The 20,171-nt window shown below is 40.1% G+C and overlaps 1 protein-coding gene and 1 non-coding gene across 2 annotated transcripts; one reads left to right on the top strand and one right to left on the bottom strand.

Annotated features, from left to right (window-relative positions):
- Nucleotides 1-5,545: 5,545 nt before the first annotated feature.
- On the bottom strand, nucleotides 5,546-5,652 carry LOC118483557. The gene has a single exon (XR_004870848.1). It is a non-coding gene; the product is annotated as a small nucleolar RNA R71 (small nucleolar RNA).
- Nucleotides 5,653-19,319: 13,667 nt separating this feature from the next.
- Nucleotides 19,320-19,766, top strand: LOC110882320. The gene has a single exon (XM_022130371.1). It carries the CDS (start codon nucleotides 19,320-19,322, stop codon nucleotides 19,764-19,766), a length of 447 nt encoding a protein of 148 aa, XP_021986063.1.
- Nucleotides 19,767-20,171: the final 405 nt, after the last annotated feature.

The raw sequence follows: 20,171 nt of genomic DNA, 5'->3' as shown, positions 1-20,171 counted from the left end.
AGTTATGCAAGTTCTAAATTATTATATGCCATTTTTCATAGCTGGGCAAGTGCGGCACAAAAAGAAACAAAATTCTGTGAAAAAGTGGGTGTCGCGCTACGCGACGCCAATATTGAATCACCGTCGCGTGCCGCGACGACTGTCGCGGGCTGCGTAAGATGGGGACTAAGCTGTCGCGGGGCGCGACAACCCCAAATTTCAGTATTTTTGTTCCGTTTTCATTGTTTGATATTAGAACTTGTTTATACGTATACTAACACTGTCAAAACTAACATTTAACTTGGTTTTGGCATTAGAGAAAAGCACGCAAGACTCCGGATGAAGATCAAGCGACTTTCAAGAACCGAACGCACCAAACCAAGCTTCCGCATTGATCTATTTTGTTTTAGTTAATATGTAAACTCTTGAATGTTACATTTTGAAGATTTAAACAGTAGGATGATGACTAGTATATTTTGATCATGTATAATCGTAAACCCAACAAAGTTTTTCGTAAGCTCGCATTTTTGTAATAAATGCGTGTTAAACGTTATAAGTTCTGTTATTTTTAAGACGGGTCTTACAAGTTGGTAATCAGAGCGCCAGGTTGTTAATAAAGTCTGTTCGGTTCAAGCTTGATCAAGCATCCGGTAAGAGCTAACTGTTTTAAGTAGACTTCGTAAATATAGAAAGGAAACATGAATCGATGTGCACAGAAAGAGTGTGTTAACACACTCAAACACGGGAAGTGCATTAAATAAGAACGGTTAAAGCAAGTTACGGACTTGATTAAACCGAAGCAAATAAACCATATTTTATAAATGAAATGTTTAACGGTTGATGTAAACATTTCAGTTTTAAAGATGACGGATAAAGGTAACGACGATGCGGTACCGAGAGTCACCGAGCAAATGAGAGAATTGATTGCCGAGGAGGTTGGAAAGGCAATCGAAAATAGTTTTTCCGGTTTTATTGATAAGATCCAAAACACGGTACTATCGGTGGTTGATGAGAGAATCAAGAAATTGGAAGATAGTGCCAATATAGCGAAAGAAAAGTCCGGAGGACGAAAGCCTTGTTCATACAAAGAATTCATGGCGTGCAAACCGCCAGTTTATAATGGGGAGGTTGACCCGATAATATTCCAACGATGGCTAAGCGACATCGAGGGAGTGTTTGAAAGGACCCATTATGATACAGATGACTACGTAGTCTATGGTACGGGTCGATTAAGAGGTCAAGCGAAAGACTGGTGGATAACAAGAAGAAAGAGATTGGAAGTGAAGCGGCTAAGGCTATGACATGGGATGAATTTAAGACGCCGTTTCTTAAACATCTTAGTCCCAAGGCGGTCATTAACCGAATCAAAGAAGAATTCATGCAGCTTAGACACAAGGGTGAGTCCATCGACAAAATCACGGGAATGTTCATGGATAAGATGAAGTTTTGTGATGAATTGGTGACAAATGAAGAACAGAAGATATATTACTACTATAACATATTGAGCGCCGAGTATAGAGAGTTTATGACTCCTTCAAAGTATGAGACCCTTAGCGAGATCATAAATGTTGCTCGGGAACGGGAGATTGAATTGAAAAAGAAAGTTGAACGGGGCGAACGAAGGGCACATGATGTTAATCCAAGCCCTACTAAGAAAGCACAGACGAATGAAACAGTGAAGAAATCGGACGCAAAAGGCGGGTCGCCAAGTTGCAAAATCTGCGGAAAGGGTCATAAGGGCGAGTGTCGCTTCAAGGATAAACCCTGCCCCATATGTCGGAAAACGGGGCATATGGCTTCAACATGCCCAGATAAAGTGACAGTTTGTTACAATTGCTATCGATCGGGTCACAAAAAGTCGGAATGCCCGGAGCTAGTGGGAAAGAAAGATGGGCAAGACACGAAAGGTGAAGCCCCGAAAGGAAAGGCTAGATCTTTCCACCTAACCGCCGCAGAAGCAAAAATAGAACCCGAAGTGGTTTCAAGTATATTTGCTGTAAACTCGATTCCTGCACGTGTATTGTTTGATACGGGTGCGAATAAATCCTTTATTTCATATGGGTTTATTCGACATCCTTCATTTGTTCTAACAAAGTTACCTATGCCTTTAGAAGTAGAGATAGGTAATAACAAGAGTTTTATTGTTGTGATGTATGTCAAAATTGAAAATTGAGCATCGACAACGAAGAGTACTCAATAGACTTGATCCCGATGTCGATGGGAGAATTTCAAGTGATTGTGGGTATGGATTGGTTATCCCGGTACCACGCAAAGGTGGCATGTTTCCGGAAGGAGATAAAACTGACGTCTCCTAGCGGAAAGCACGTTACCATATACGGTGCAAAAGGGGGTAACCCTGTGGTATGTACAACGCTAGAGGCTCACAGACTTATGAAACATGGATGCAAAGCATATATGGTATACGCAAGCGAGTCAGAGAAAGAGTCCCCAAAAATCGGAGACGTACTGGTGGTACGTGATTATGGAGATGTGTTCCCGGAAGATTTGCTGGGAATACCACCAGAACAAGAGGTAGAGTTCGGAATCGAATTGATTCCGGGCGCAAAACCTGTGGCCAAGGCGTCGTATCAGCTCGCGCCATCGGAGCTACAAGAATTGATGTCTCAAATCCAAGATCTGCTCGACAAAGGGTTTATCCGACCGAGTGTGTCTCTGTGGGGCGCACCCGTACTATTCGTGAAAAAGAAGGACGGAAGTATGCGCATGTGTATCGACTACCGAGAGTTAAACAAACTCACGGTGAAAAATCGATACCCACCTCCTAGAATTGATGACTTATTTGACCAGCTACAAGAAGCGACTTGGTTTTCAAATATTGACCTTAGATCGGGTTATCACCAGTTAAAGGTCATGGAGGAAGACCTACAAAAGACGGCCTTTAGTACGCGATACAGACATTATGAGTTCCTCGTAATGCCCTTTGGGTTGACCAATGCACCTGCGGCTTTCATGGACCTCATGAACCGGGTTTGCAAACCTATGCTGGATAAGTCGGTAATTGTGTTTATCGATGTGATGTGTGTAAAATGCAACATATAAATTACATCAAATAAGGCATAAAACTAACCCTTTTTAAGTACTAATGTTGGAAAAAGTGTGTTTTTGTCTTCCTTTTGTATTTTCAGGATTAAATGAGCTCAAATTAACAAAAGAAGCAAAAACACAGCTAAATCTAACATAAATACAAGAAAGGGAACAAAAGTGGATTGCCCGACCCCTCGACAGCATCCTCCCAAGCAAAACAAGGAAGACAGAAGGCTGAACACGCCCCGTGCTCAGCAAGCACGGGGCCGTGCCCAGTGAACACGGGGGTGTGCCCAAAGTACTGCAGGCGCATTAATTGTAATTGCGAATTATAATTAATGAGGAGAGATAGTTTCAGACAGGCACGGGGCCGTGCCCAGCGGACACGGGGCCGTGCCCAGGCCTCTGTTCAGCCTATAAATAGGAGTGCTTGGATTCATTGCAACTCATCCCTTGGCACACCACCTCTCTCACACTTCATCCACCACCCACCACCATGACAACACCATCATCCACCACCATCATCCATTGTCCATCATAGAGTGTGTGAGTCATCTCGGGATCCAAGATTGATCGTAAGAGTTCTTGACAATCAAGGCCATGTTTGCCTAAGTCTCTCACATCACTTGGTGAAGACAAGTGTTTAGTATAATACTTTTTATTTTTAATCTTTTGCACTTCTTAATTGGTTTTGTATTAATGACTTTAATAACTAGTTGCTTATGTTGAAGGTGATTCTTCCTTATCGTTTGTCCGTGGTGTCTTGGCATTATTTTACTGTCTATATAAAATAAAAGATTTTCACCATTCATATCTCCACGGTCTATATGGAGGTATGTTGGCTACCTGGTCGGGGGTTAAGGGAACGGTTTGGTAAGGGTCTTGCCCTTGTTCAGCGTTTAGAGGTCCTGCAAGGGACCTGGGTCAAATTTAGTAGGACCTCCTTCAATACCCATAGGTATTGGATGGCGGGGGTCCAAACTCTTTGATCCCCTCATAAGTGAACTACTATTAATACTATAACCCGACTATTTAGGACTGTATCCCTGCTGACTCAGACCACTTAGTCGAGGGTAACGTCACCTCCAAAAGAGGGGCCTACCATAATTTGCATTAATAACTTAATTAATTATCTTTCAATAATCCGACCCTTTAGGATTGTATCCTTGCTGACTCAAACTACTGGGTTGAGGGTAACGTCACCTTCAAAAGAGGGGCCTACTACAATAACTAAGATAATCACTTAAACAAGTGCAAAAGTGCGAAAATAATCAAAGGTTATACTAACACACGAGTCGGATCCAAGTGATTCATCTTGTCTATCTGTTTTTATTTTTATTTTATTTTTCAGCATTTAGTTAGTTTTATTTTCTTAGTTTAAAAAAAAAAATCTTTTTCTAACATTTTGATTTGATTAGACGTTGAGGATAAACCGGTATTAAAAGCTATTGTGTCCTTGGACGACCTCGGTATCTTACCAACACTATACTACGTCCACGATGGGTGCACTTGCCCATATGTGTGTTTAGTGTTAGTAAATATCGTGTTTTATAAATTTAAAACTTGGCTAAAAAGTGTAAAAAGGGCTTAACATATATATCTAAAAAATATTACACTACACACGCATCAAGTTTTTTGGCGCCGTTGCCGGGGACACAAGGATTTTAAGAAAGTTAGGAATCAACGGCCTAATCATTTTTTTATTTTCTTTTAATTTTTTTAGGATTTTCTCAGCTTTTCAGCTTCTGCAGAGCTCAGCACGGGCCGTGCCTGGTCGGACACGGGCCGTGCCCAGCATTGTTACTGACAGTTTTTAGTTTTCCAAGTTACAGAAGGCTGACCACGGGGCCGTGTCGGTGCAACACGGGGCCGTGTCCAAACTCTCCAGTAACTGGGATCTGGAAAACAATCACTGTAACTCCGACCACGGGCCGTGTTCACTGAGCACGGGGCCGTGGTGACCTTCTGACCAGCAGTCTTTTTTATTTTTGTTGCAGGACTTGGAAGCAGACGCCACTCTACGTAGTGTATGAGCTCCGGTTCTAATAAAGACATAAAAGAACCTCTAGAAGAACCCGAACGCTTTCTCCGAAAAAGACTAAAAGCTAAAAGCCAAGAGAAGGTTTCGGGGAACCCACTTCCAATGGCGGACCAACGTACCCTCATGGATTATCTACGACCCACCGAAGGTAATCTTGGCGCCGCTATCAATGCACCGAATGTTGAAGCCAATAACTTCGGACTTCGGCCGCATTTGATACAGATGCTTCAAAACTCTGCAACCTTCCATGGGCTTGCGGACGAGGATCCCCATCTACATATTACTAATTTCTTAGAAATATGTGATACCTTTCAGATCAACGGAGCATCAAATGATGCCATCCGCCTCCGAATGTTTCCTTTTTCACTAAAAGACCGAGCAAAAGCTTGGCTTAACGCCCTCCCAGCTGGATCGGTAAACACCTGGGATGAACTAGCCCAAAAATTTCTATATAAGTATTTCCCTCCCGCTAAAACGGCTAAATTAATGACTAAAATTAATACATATTCACAAGAGGACGGGGAATCCTTATATGAAACTTGGGAAAGGTTCAAGGAGCTATTGCGAAAGTGTCCACATCACGGCCTTGCGATATGGCAACAAGTATCCACTTTCTATAATGGGCTGTTGCCACACACAAGGCAAACACTTGACTCTAGCTCCGGGGGACTTTTAGGTAATCGCCACCCGTATGAAATATATAATCAAATTGAGGAAATTGCTCAAACCAATTTTTAGTGGCACACTCCCCGAGGCAATAAATCCATTGCCCCGGGCGCCCATAAGGTTGATGAAAGCACTTCTTTACAAGCCCAAATCAAGGCCCTTTCTTCAAAAATAAAAAAAATTGGAAATGACAAAAACGGTCTCGGTTATGGCTTGTGAAGGGTGTGGTGGGCCACATGAAAACTGGAGTTTTATGAAAGAAACAGACGATCAACAAGAATTGGTAAACTACATTGATAATAGACCTAGGCCGTCGGGTCCTCCAACGGGCATCTACAACCAAGGATGGCGAAATCACCCTAACCTTGGTTGGAGAGAACCCGACAATGGTAGTAACCAACAAAGCGTAAACCAACGAACAAACTTTCAACAACCAAGAAATGAGTCACAAAATTTCCCTCAACAATAAGGTGGACGAGAAAGGCTTGAAGATACTATATCTCGCCTCATCTCCGACACTGAAAAGAAAAACTCGGATAGGTTTCTACAATTAGAATCAAATTTTAGAAATCAACAAGCTAGTATTCAAAGCATCGAAAAACAAATAAGTCAACTAGCACAGAATTTCTCCGAGAGACCACAAGGCGCGTTACCAAGCAATACCGAAACAAACCCAAAGGCGCAAGTTCATCTCATAACACTACGGAACCGCACCGTGGGTCCTACGGAAGGCCCGCCGCCTACCGAGGAGACCGTAACACCGCCCTTACAAGAGAAGGGTTCCCCTCCCTCATCAGAGCCTACCAAGGCTCCTTGAGTTCCGTACCCCGGTAGGTTAATCCGTCAAAAGACCAATGAGCAATTCGCAAAATTCGAAAGTCTACTAGAACAATTGCATGTCAACATTCCTTTCATTGACGTCCTAACCCAAATGCCTAAATACTCTAAGTTCATGAGGGACTTCCTCACTCATAAAAGGAAAATAGAAACATTGCAATTAGTTAACTTAGGCGAAGAATGCTCTGCCCTCGTACTCAACAAACTCCCCCAAAAGAAAATCGATCCCGGAAGCTTCACAATTCCTTGCTCGATCGGGGACTCCCCCGTTCATAATGCACTAGCCGACCTTGGGGCTAGCATTAACCTCATGCCCCCATCAATGTTTAAAAGACTCGGCCTAGGAAAAACGAGTCCTACAAAAATGAGCATACAACTTGCTGATCGATCTGTCAAATTCCCGCAAGGTGTCATTGAAAATCTCCTAGTCAAGGTCGACAATTTCGTCTACCCGGCCGACTTTGTCATACTTGATATGGAAGAAGACACCGAAGTCCCCCTCATACTAGGGAGACCATTTCTCGCCACCGCACAAGCAGTGGTAGACATGAATGACGGAACACTCACTTTGAAATATGGGGATGATGAAGTAAAGTTCGGGGTTGGGAAGAGAATAGAGGACGATGACCCGGTCAATTACATGAAGGTTATTGATTCGAGTTTGGATGATGCTCTCCGACGGTGCAACATGGGATGCAAAACATCCCGCTCAGAAAACATATAACCTTGCCTTGGGTCTAGCCAAGGACCCTTATAAACGTGGCGCACCACGGAGGCAATCTGCGGAACTATCCTTAGTTTAAGTTTGATCTTTTAGTTTTAATTTGCAGGAATAAAACACACTCATGGTGGTCAAGGATGACAAGGGAAACGAGAAACATAACCCCATGCACGAAAACAAGGCCATCCGGCAACAATTTCTCCATTACAGTAAGTTCAGCACCGGTCGTGCCCAGCCAACACGGCCCCGTGCTGAACATCCTGCAGACAAATGCCCAGTTCAGGTAACTGGACACGGGCCGTGTTCACCGAACACGCCCCCGTGTTCAGGCTTCTGTTTCTTTTCTTTAATTATTGTTACTGGCACCTGAACACGGGGCCGTGCCCGGTCACCACGGGGCCGTGTCCAGACTGCCAGTAACGTAAAAATTTTGCTTTTAACACCATTTTGCACATTCAATCAACCTAAAAATTTATTTTTGGGACACATTGAGGACAATGTGTAATTTAAGTGTGGGGTGGGGGGGGGGATGCTAAAACCTTGAATTTTGCAAGTCCTAATAACAAGCCTTACACAAAACTCTATTGGAACCGCTAATCACCCCAAAATTTTTTCAAAAATTTTCATTTTTTTACTTGTCTAAGTTTAAGTTGGGAATTCTAAGACTAACAAGGTTATATTTTTATAAGTTTACAACCGATAGCGTCGTGATAAAAAGAACCAACATAAGAAAATTATGAAACGGCATGACAAGCTTAGTTAAAATTCGATAATTAAAAGTGAGTTTTGAGCCTTTATTGAGCATACAAATATACATCTTTACGCTAAATGCTCATTTTTCGTTTCTTGTGTGAATAGCCGCTTGGTTCTTACGACTCTAGAACTTGCCACAACAATTCATTCCCGGTCCTTACCAACTTAAACCCAAGTAAGTAAATGATGGAGGCATTAGGACTAACCCTTTTTCTTTCAACACCATTATTTTTATTTTTTTTTCACCTACCCAAAAATTCCCCCTAGTTAGCCCCTTTGAGCCTAAATCTTTTCATTTCTTAACCCAAAACCCCTTTTACCCACCAAAAAAAAAAAGAAAAAAAAAACCCTTTATATTTTTACCTTTTATTTTAGTAACAAGCTCGGTCTTCGTGTGACAAAAAAAAATTATATATATATATATTTTACAATGAAGTTAGAAATAAACAAACAAAGCTCCTCAAACAAAAGCTTGTTTGAATAAATACTTCATTGAAAATAAAAAGTCACAAAAACAAAATGTTTTACGAAAACCGACGCTTATTACGCTTTTCGCCCTTTTTCTACTAACCACTAACCCAACCACCCACCTTTAGCCCAAGCCTAACCCTTCACCCGGAAAGTCCTCCTGATATTTACAAAGGTATAAAGTTAAAAAGGAGGAGGATTGATTGCTTGGCAAGCTTATGGTTGGAATAAGTTCCATGCCGCTCTCGAGTGATTCACTAAAAATACACCTTCGGCCGAGTGTGAGTGATTTCTCCCGTGAGGTATGTGAACTTGTATATAAATGGAATTTTAGAAAGGTATGTAATGCCTTAATAAATGATTTACCTTATGAAAAGTTTTTAATAAATCATGACGAATAGGATTGTAAATAAGTAAAAATAAAACCTAAACAATCTTGGAAAATCCCGACACTCTATGACAAGCCCAAAACCTTCTCTTCTACCCATTCCATTTGGGAGTGTAAGCCACATATTAAAGAGTTTTGCTTGAGGACAAGCAAAAATTCAAGTGTGGGGATATTTGATGTGTGTAAAATACAACAAATAAATTACATCAAATAAGGCATAAAACTAACCCTTTTTAAGTACTAATGTTGGAAAAAGTGTGTTTTTGTCTTCCTTTTGTATTTTCAGGATTAAATGAGCTCAAATTAAAAAAGAAGCAAAAAGACAGCTAAATCTAACATAAATACAAGAAAGGGAACAAAAGTGGACTGGCCGACCCCTCGACAGCATCCTCCCAAGCAAAACAAGGAAGATAGAAGGCTGAACACGCCCCGTGCTCAGCAAGCACGGGGCCGTGCCCAAGAAGCAGCAGAAAAGACAAACCTGTAGAAGCTTCTATTGCTCACCACGGGGCCGTGCCCAGTGAACACGGGGGCGTGCCCAAAGTACTGCAGGCGCATTAATTGTAATTGCGAATTACAATTAATGAGGAGAGATAGTGTCAGACAGGCACGGGGCCGTGCCCAGCGGACACGGGGCCGTGCCCAGGCCTCTGTTCAGCCTATAAATAGGAGTGCTTGGATTCATTGCAACTCATCCCTTGGCACACCACCTCTCTCACACTTCATCCACCACCCACCACCATCACAACACCATCACCAACCACCATCATCCATTGTCCATCATAGAGTGTGTAAGTCGTCTCGGGATCCAAGATTGATCGTAAGAGTTCTTGACAATCAAGGCCATGTTTGCCTAAGTCTCTTACATCACTTGGTGAAGACAACTGTTTAGTATAATACTTTTTATTTTCAATCTTTTGCACTTCTTAATTGGTTTTGTATTAATGACTTTAATAACTAGTTGCTTATGTTGAAGGTGATTCTTCCTTATCGTTTGTCCGTGGTGTCTTGGCATTATTTTACAGTCTATATAAAATAAAAGATTTTCACCATTCATATCTCCACGGTCTATATGGAGGTATGTTGGCTACCTGGTCGGGGGTTAAGGGAACGGTTTGGTAAGGGTCTTGCCCTTGTTCAGCGTTTAGAGGTCCTGCAAGGGACCTGGGTCAAATTTAGTAGGACCTCATTCAATACCCAAAGGTATTGGATGGCGGGGGTCCAAACTCTTTGATCCCCTCATAAGTTAACTACTATTAATACTATAACCCGGCTATTTAGGACTGTATCCCTGCTGACTCAGACCACTTAGTCGAGGGTAACGTCACCTCCAAAAGAGAGGCCTACCATAATTTGCATTAATAACTTAATTAATTATCTTTCAATAATCCGACCCTTTAGGATTGTATTCTTGCTGACACAAACTACTGGGTTGAGGGTAACGTCGCCTTCAAAAGAAGGGCCTACTACAATAACTAAGATAATCTCTTAAACAAGTGCAAAAGTGCGAAAATAATCAAAGGTTATACTAACACACGAGTCGGATCCAAGTGATTCATCTTGTCTATCTGTTTTTATTTTATTTTATTTTTCAGCATTTAGTTAGTTTTATTTTCTTAGTTTAAAAAAAAAATCTTTTTCTAACATTTTGTTTTGATTAGACGTTGAGGATAAACCGGTACTAAAAGCTCTTGTGTCGTTGGACGACCTCGGTATCTTACCAACACTATACTACGTCCACGATGGGTGCACTTGCCCATATGTGTGTTTAGTGTTAGTAAATATCGTGTTTTATAAATTTAAAACTTGGCTAAAAAGTGTAAAAAGGGCTTAAAATATTTATCTAAAAAATATTACACTACACACGCATCACGATGACATTCTAGTATATTCGAAAAATGAAGCTGAACATGTGTACCATTTGCAAGAAGTGTTAGAGACACTCAGACGAGAAAAGCTGTATGCAAAATTCTCAAAGTGCGCTTTCTGGGTACGGGAGGTGCAGTTTCTCGGGCATATCATTAGTGCTGACGGGGTACTAGTAGATCCGTAAAAAATAGAAGACATGTCAAAATGGAGCACTCCGAAGAATCCTTCAGAAATCCGAAGCTTTTTAGGGCTCGCGGGATATTATCGGAGATTCATACAAGATTTCTCCAAAATTGCCTTACCGTTAACCAAATTGACTTGCAAGGAGGAAAGATTTGTATGGGGCATTGAACAAGAGAAAGACTTCTAAACACTCAAAGAAAAGTTAACTCACGCTCTGGTATTAACGTTGCCGGATGGAGTCGATGACATGGTGGTTTATTCGGATGCGTCACATTCGGGGCTCGGATGTGTTTTGATGCAACGAGGCAAGGTCACAGCCTATGCCTCGAGGCAACTGAAGATCCATGAAAAGAAGTACCCGACTCATGACCTTGAGTTAGCAGCAGTGGTATTTGCCTTAAAAATATAGAGGCATAATTTATATGGGGTAAAATGTACTATCTTTACCGACCATAAAAGTTTAAAATACTTCTTCGATCAGAAGGAATTAAAAAGGAGGCAGAGGCGATGGTTGGAAACAGTCAAGGATTATGATTGTGAGATACCCTACCACCCAGGGAAAGCCAATGTAGTGCCAGATGCGTTGAGCCGAAAGGCAGACTATGCCCCGATACGGGTACAATCGATGCAGCTTATTGTGACCTCGGGCTTGCTAAAACAAATCCGAGAAGCACAAGTTGAAGCAGTGAAGGTGGAAAACTGGAAGAAGGAAAGAATAGTCGGCCAATTTAAGGATCTCGTAGATGGCAACAATTGTTTGAAAACACGTTTCGGTAGAATATGGGTTCCTAACTCGTGTGGGGTTAAAAAACTTCTACTTGATGAAGCTCACAAATCCCGTTATTGCATTCATCCGGGAGCGACCAAGATGTATAATGACTTGAAACAAAATTACTAGTGGCCCGGAATGAAAACAGATGTAGTAAAATATGTGGAAAAATGCTTGACATGTCTACAAGTCAAAGCGGAGCACCAAAAACCATACGGTAAACTACAACCGTTGGAAATTCCGGTTTGGAAATGGGAACATATTACAATGGACCTATTAACCAAACTACCAAAGACGAAGCGCAGATTTGATGCTATATGGGTAGTTGTTGACAGACTGACAAAGAGTGCTCATTTTATCCCGATACGTGAAACATATACGTCAGAAAAGATGTCCGAAGTATATACTAATGAGATAGTGGCACGCCACGGAGTACCGGTATCCATCGTTTCCGATAGAGATACCCGATTCACTTCAAATTTTTGGCGAGATTTCCAAGAGCAAATGGGGACGAAATTGTTCATTAGCACCGCGTACCATCCTCAGACGGATGGACAGAGCGAAAGAACAATACAAACATTAGAAGACATGCTACGGGCATGTATTATCGACTTCGGAGGTAGTTGGGATGTTTATCTACCACTGGTCGAATTTTCATATAATAACAGTTACCATGCTAGTATCGGGATGGCTCCGTACGAAATGCTTTACCGTAGGAGATGCCGGACCCTAGTGTGTTGGGATGAGGTGGGTCCACGTGAACTCGCCCATAAAGACATAGTTCGAGCCACTAATGAGAAGATTGATATGGTTCGGGCACACTTGAAGGCGGCTCAAGATAGACAAAAGTCGTATGCTGACAAAAGGAGAAGACCGATCGAGTTTCAGGTTGGTGACAAGGTCATGCTTAAGGTATCCCCATGGATGGGGATTATCCGGTTCAGAAAAAGAGGAAAATTATGCCCGGGATTTATTGGGCCGTTTAAAATTGTTGAACGAGTAGGAAAGGTAGCATACCGCCTTGAACTACCGGAGGAATTAAGCAGAATTCATAGCACATTCCACGTGTCACATCTTCGGAAATGTCTAGCGGACGAAACAGCTTATATCCACTACGATGACATTGAGGTGGATGATAGCCTTAACTATGTGGTGAAGCCGATTGCGATTTTGGATCGTAAGGTGAAAATCTTAAGGAACAAAGAGATCAATCAAGTAAAGGTCAAATGGGAACACAGGAAGGGTTCGGATACCACATGGGAATCCGAAGCGGAGATGCAACGGCTCTACCCTACATTATTTGGTACGTAATCTAGTTTCGGGGACGAAACCCTTTGTAAGGGGGGGGGGTGGACTTGTAACACCCCGAAAATATAAAACTTTATATTTTCATTATAAAGTATTAATTTAAACAAGAACAAGCTAACTAGGAATCGATAACCCAGTTAGTTACGAGTCTTGAGGTGACATATAATAAGGTTAAAACACCTAAGAGAGGATTAAAATGTAAAAGATCGGACGAAAACGCAGATTTGAATATTATAACGAATTATGTGTTAATGGGTATAAAAAGAGTTCTAATTTGTTGTGAATTGAACTCTTTAGGCAAGGAATCCGGATCATCAAGCGGGCAAGCCGGAGGTGATACGCGTTTCAAAGGTGTACTCTAAAGGTACGCGACCTATGGTTTCGTTACATTATGTTATTTATTTATTCTAGCTTGTTGTATTAGAATTCAGCAAAAGAGGAAGACCCGTTATGTCACGGAAGTGACGAAGTGCCTTAGACAAATAAAACGGGTCAAAACATTGGTTAAATGTAGAGTTTGGTATGTCTTTGAAATGGTGGCCTCCATTCGACATCCAAACGGGTCAAAATAATGTCGAGTTGTAGATGTCAAAGTGAATGAGTGATCACTCGATGATTGATTATAGTTAAAGCGTAAGCAGTGAAGCGGACACGCTAAACTTGTTGCAAATAAACCCTTGGTATGGGGATTAAAATACAGAAATTATGCTTGTCAAATTGTTAAGAGGAGCATGTTAAAATCCTCGAAAACAAAGCATGTTGTTAAGGCGTAAGCAACTCTCGGTAAGGGAGCGAAACGCTAATGTTGGTAAACCCGGGACTTGGTAAAAACTTTGGAAACAAGAGATGACAATAAAACAAGTTGTAGGACTTGTGAACAAATGGGTCGAATAAACAAAGAGCTGAATCATAGGCCAACTGTTCTTAAACAGAATTTTGATGTGAATTGTGTTGATAAACGGGTCCGTAATTTAATTACGGGCGCGTAGGAAAAAGAATTACGTAAAACGGACTTGTATAGCGAAAGTTATGCAAGTTCTAAATTGTTATATGCCATTTTTCGTAGCTGGGCAAGTGCAGCACAAAAAGAAACAACATTCTGTGAAAAAGTGGGCGTCGCGCTACGCGACGCCAATATTGAATCACCGTCGCGTGCCACGACGGCTGTCGCGGGGCGCGACAACCCCAAATTTCAGTATTTTTTGTCCGTTTTCATTGTTTGATATTAGAACTTGTTTATACGTATACTAACATTGTCAAAAATAACATTTAACTTGGTTTTGGCATTAGAGAAAAGCACGCAAGACTCCGGATGAAGATCAAGTGACTTTCAAGAACCGAACGCACCAAACCAAGTTTCCACATTGATCTATTTTGTTTTAGTTAATATGTAAAATCTTGAACGTTACATTTTGAAGATTTAAACAGTAAGATGATGACTAGTATATTTTGATCATGTATAATCGTAAACCCAACAAAGTTTTTCGTAAGCTCGCATTTTTGTAATAAATGCGTGTTAAACATTATAAATTCTGTTATTTTTAAGATGGGTCTTACACGTTTACACACTCTATAACGAGAATATTACCAGGAACTTCATTGAGTAAATGATTGTTTGCAAAGATTTGTGGTATTATCTGTGGAGTTTAAGTATTTAAGTATTGGCAAGTGTTATATGTGAATTAATCGTTAACAATAAAACTGCAGAAAATGGTTTTAATGTAATAATCTTACCAAGATTTTGGAATTAAGAGAGTCCAAATATTTATAAAAAGACATCTTCCAAGATATGATGTTTATCTAAAAATCAAAGAAACAATGAAACAATGTATTTTATCAGATACTTCATTATTTACAAAGACTGTGATAACAAATATGAACCAACAATGTTTAATATATCTATGTCATTCAAATAACGCATTTAATATTTATCGATTTATTTAGAGCAAATCAATAAATAAAGATTCCTCGAAAAACTGTAGAACCGAGTAGCAAGGAAATAACATTTTTTAGAGGTCCATAAACAAAAGATTGGTCATTAAATCATATTATAGATATCCAGCTGTTGAAGTATTGCCTTTTCATTGTGAAGATGGTCAGAGTATTGTGTATAACGATCATGATAATTTGTGTGATATTGTTACTGATCCAACTGTGAAAATGAAATGTTCAAAGAGTGGATGAATTGGAACTGTAACACCCCGCGCTTTTGAAGTCAAAGTACAAGTCAAAGTCAAAGTTAAAGGAAGAAAAGATTGCTAAATGCGATCTGTCACTCCTTGCTTAATTATTGATTGTACTCTTTGACTTTGTAATCGATACTCTATTTTATGTTACTTCAGTTGTATTATGTGGAGTAAATGTAATAATCAAAGTTTAATCGATGTTAATTGCTAATCTATTTATTGCTAATCGCATCGCAATCGCATAGCAACTTGAATCGCATGTTCTGAATATTGTTTTACGTGTGTGTGCTATTTATGTGTTACTTGTGCATGTTTACATTATGTTTGTGGAAATTAATCGAAAACGCAATCGCAACTCTATCGCAACGTAATCTCATCGCGGACTCGAAATATAAGGTTTACTTTATGATACGTGTTATTTAGGTTATTTGTGTAACTATTGTTTAATACTATCGCATCGCTTACTTACAACGCATCGCAACGCTCAACGCATGAAACGAAACATCGAAACCCAACTCACTTGAGCCCTTTGATCGAATGACCATTCGATCGAATGGTCATCCGTCCGGATGACCATCCGATCGGACTGCCCTCCGATCCGTTACCCTGCACCGCCTTTCCCTTTTTGTCACCTATAAATACCACCTGTCACATCATGAACAGTGATGTGACAGCTCTCTTGTCCGACCAGCGCACTCTGGGCTATTTTCTCTCGATTTCTCGAGATTCTTGTAAGTTCCTACCTCAAATCTTGTACATCTTTGATCTACACACACTCCTTCATCTTTTTCACCATCAAATCTTAACTTTTCACCATGAAATCCGCTAGAGTTGGGCTGTTCTAGGATGATGTCATCATGAGTTCTCATGAACTTCAAAGTGTGACCTCATTCCACCAAGAACAACTCAGATCTAAGAGATTTCAACATGTTTAAACACTGATTTCGCCTAAATCTAGACGTTTTCAAAAGATTAAAAGAGTTGAAAGATGTTTTCATAACTTTTCTCATTTCTTTTACACTCATGAACTCAAAACCGATAGAATCGGAGCTCATTCAGGCCTTCCACTCATTCTCTAGTGATGTATCGGTCTTAGAACTGATTTCTATCAACGAGATAACCGACTTAGCGGGTTGAACATGAACACCATCAAGAACAGTTAACGGACCAGACGGGGTGATTCCCATCCGATCAGATAACTTGGACTTGGTGGAGTTTCTGTTGTTTAACGCGTTTTCATACCGTCTCGGTCAAACCGCAAACTTTCTAAACTTAACAAAATTTTCCAAGTTTAAAAACGAACAAGTCACCAAACGGACTGTCATCCGATCGGATTGCCATCCGATCGAACGACAATCCGATCGGATGACTTGTGGTCTCAACACTTAAACATTTTATAAATTTTCAAATACACAACAGTAAACAAACGAATGGTCATCCGATCGAACGACCATCCGATCGAATGACCATCCTGCTGTGAACTTATTCTTGAGAAAAGTCTCGCTGGAACGGATCGCCATCCGATCGAATGACCATCCGTCCGGATGACCGTTCGATCGAACGAACTGAAAGGTAGAGATACTTCTCTGTTTTTAAAATGCTACAACGAAAACTTCAAAGCCATCATACACAAACACATCCATCCCAAACGAATAACAATCCGACTGAATGGCCATCCGACCGGATGACCATCCGTCCGGATTGTCATCCGATCGAATGACCCTTCGTCATCCAGTTCACCCGCACTGTTTCACGCACCGTTCTTTGCTTACCTTATCGTTCTGTAATCAGGCTAACTTTCCAGCGCTCCCTTCAATCCAAGACGGTGCTTATTTATTAAACGCTATCTGTGAGTATACTCAAACCCTTTTTGCTTTACGCACTTTTGGGTGTTAGATACGTTACTTATTCAAATCACAATCAACACACAACGCAAATACTTTTATATGCTGACCGTTATTGCATATTATACGTGTTATTCGATGAATGCTTGTATGTTATGTTTACACAGTGATTGTTGCCTGACACCTTAGCAACGATAGTACTATGGTTTGGACTCAGCACCTGTCGTGGACAGGGGTTGTTAAGGGCTTTACTTCACGTGTCACAATGGTGATATGTGTTACGCATTCTACAACTCGCAGTCACGTCTGTGCATATTTCATTGTCGATAACCTACTAGCTTCACCTTGCTACATGTTACATGCTGGTTATGCGTAAAACGATTTCGCTATCTATTATACTATTAAACTGGTATGCTCACCTTTACACTATGTGTATTGACTTTTATTTTAACGTATGTGAGATGTGTTTAGGATGCTTTTGCTTGTTAGCTACTATGGAATCAAGCTAGGAGAGGCTAGAAACAAACTAAATAAAATCTGAGTTGTCGGAATGGATATTTGTCTTTGAGAACAACATCTGTAATAACTGTTTTTATTTTATATGTTTGTGGTATGGGACATGAACCTTTAATATATGATAATTAATAGTTGTTATGGATTCTCCTGGACAATCAGTTTCGCTCAGTGCCGCGCCCCGATGATTCCGCCATCAGTTGGGGTGTGAGAGTAACAAAGTCGATGAATTTGCCAGGACATTGAAGTATGTTTAGTTTCTGAGATATTATGTATGGAAAGCTAAAAATCGGAAATGGAATCGAAGAAAGCAGCCATATGGATCAGTTGGGAGGATACATTATGTCCCACCATCACTTGGTGATTGTTATTACCTAAGGATTTTACTGAATCATATTAGGGGGCCAACCTATTTTGAAGATATAAAAACAGTTGGTGGACAGGTTTTTGAGATGCATGTTTTGCACGGGGACTGTTGGATGATGATAAGGAATATGTTAATGCCGTCAAAGAAGCTAGCATATGGTCAACCGGAGATTTCTTGAGGACTTTTTTTGTAATGTTGCTGCTGTCAAATTCGATATCTCGTCCTGGTGTTTTTTGGGCGGAAACGAAGTCCCTGTTATGTGAAGACATTCTGTATCAGCAACGAAAGATAACTGGTATTTCAGGAAATGTGATTATTTTATTAAAGTTATATACAAATACATTAATATTATACAATAGCTCCGTTGTTGGGAAAAAAACTAATACTTTTTTCAATATTTGTTTTAGATTTGCTTCTTCAACAAGAAGAACTTGAAAATATTTGTCTATCTGAAATTGAAAAGTTGCTACTTATCAATGGGAGTACAGTGAGAAATTTTGATGATATGCCAAATGTTCCAGACAATTATGTTTCGTCGTCGAACAATCGATTGATAATGTAAGAACTATCGTATGACAGAGTAGCTCTTCAAAGGGAACATGATGGTTATGTAAAGTGTTTAACTGCCGAATAGGAAAGAATATACAAAATTGTTATGAAAGCAATTGAAAAAGGTGATGGAGGTGTCTTTTTTGTATATGGTTATGGTGGAACTGGAAAGATGTTTCTTTGGAAGACATTTGCAGCTGCATTACGATCGAAAGGTGAAGTTGTATTGAATTTTGCATCCAGTGGAATTGCTTCACTTTTGCTGGATGGTGGTAGAACTGCTCATTCAAGGTTGATAATTCCAACAAACATTAATGAGGATTCAATATGTTCGATAGAGCCTAATACTGAATTAGGTGATTTAATTAAAAGAGCAACTTTGATTATTTGGGATGAAGCACCTATGACTCGCAAGCATTGTTTCGAGGCTCTCGATAGAACAATGAGAGACATATAAGGTTCCAGTCAACCAAACATGGAATGCATGCGTTTTGGAGGAAAGGTCGTTCTATTTGGTGGTGATTTTAAACAAATTCTTCCGGTCATCTCTAAAGGTACCAGAATAATGAAAGTCAATACTTCTTTGAATTCTTCTTATATATGGCGATACTATCAAGTACTAAAGCTAACTGAGAATATGAGATTAAGAGTTGGATGTCAGGAAATAGATTTGAAAGAAAATAAAGGAATTTGCAGAATGGATTTTAAAGCTTGGTGATGGTCTGCTTGGTGAAGAAAATGATGGTGAGGTAGATATTAAAATTCCAGATGATTTACTTATTCATGACCAAGTCAATCCTATTTCTTCGCTCATTTCATTTACATATCCGGACATGAATAAGTTTTTGTGGGATTTAACGTATTTCCAACAAAGAGCGATTCTTACTCCAACTAATGAAGTAGTGGGTTCAACAAATAAAGAGTTGTTAGAGAATCTGCCTGGTGAAGAGAAGATTTATTTTAGTTCAGATAGTGTATGTCAATCTGAGGAAGAATCAGAGCTTAACATGGCATTGTTTCCTCCTGATGTGTTAAACAATCTTCGTTTGTCTGGTTTACCTAACCATAAATTAGTATTGAAACTTGGTGCTCCAGTGATGTTACTCAGAAACATTGATCAGGCAAATGCATTGTGTAACGGTACACGTTTACAAGTCATGAAACTCAGAAAAGTTGTGATTGAAGCAAAAATTATCACAGGGACTAATATAGGTCACCATAGTTTGATTTCAAGAGTGAAGATGACACCTTCTGATAAAAGAATACAAGTGAAGATTTAAATTCCCACTTTCACTGTGTTTTGCTATGACAATAAATAAAAGTCAAGGACAATCATTGGAGCGTGTTGGTTTGTATCTTCCACGTCCAGTGTTTAGTCATGGCCAGCTCTATGTTGCTCTATCTAGGGTAAAAAGTAGGAAGGGGTTGAAAGTTTTGATCTGTGATAAAGAAAAACGAGTTTGTACAACCACTACTAATGTAGTACTTACAAAGAAGTTTTACAAAATCTATAATGATACTTAACATCTGTCAAGTTGGCAACGTCTGTCCGGACTAATGGAGGAACAGTTGTTAGGAAATGTTTGTTGGAAAGCTATAGAAGTTTCTGAAAGCATATGATACTTGCTCTGCATGAAGCCTATCCTGAGAACATATGCGGCGAAAAATGTTTATATCTGATGTTG

This window comes from Helianthus annuus, chromosome 10 (genome assembly GCF_002127325.2).
Source record: "Helianthus annuus cultivar XRQ/B chromosome 10, HanXRQr2.0-SUNRISE, whole genome shotgun sequence".
NCBI lineage: Eukaryota > Viridiplantae > Streptophyta > Magnoliopsida > Asterales > Asteraceae > Helianthus > Helianthus annuus.
The sequence above is the reverse complement of the archived record's forward strand: the minus strand, read 5'-3'. Positions and strand labels throughout refer to the sequence as shown.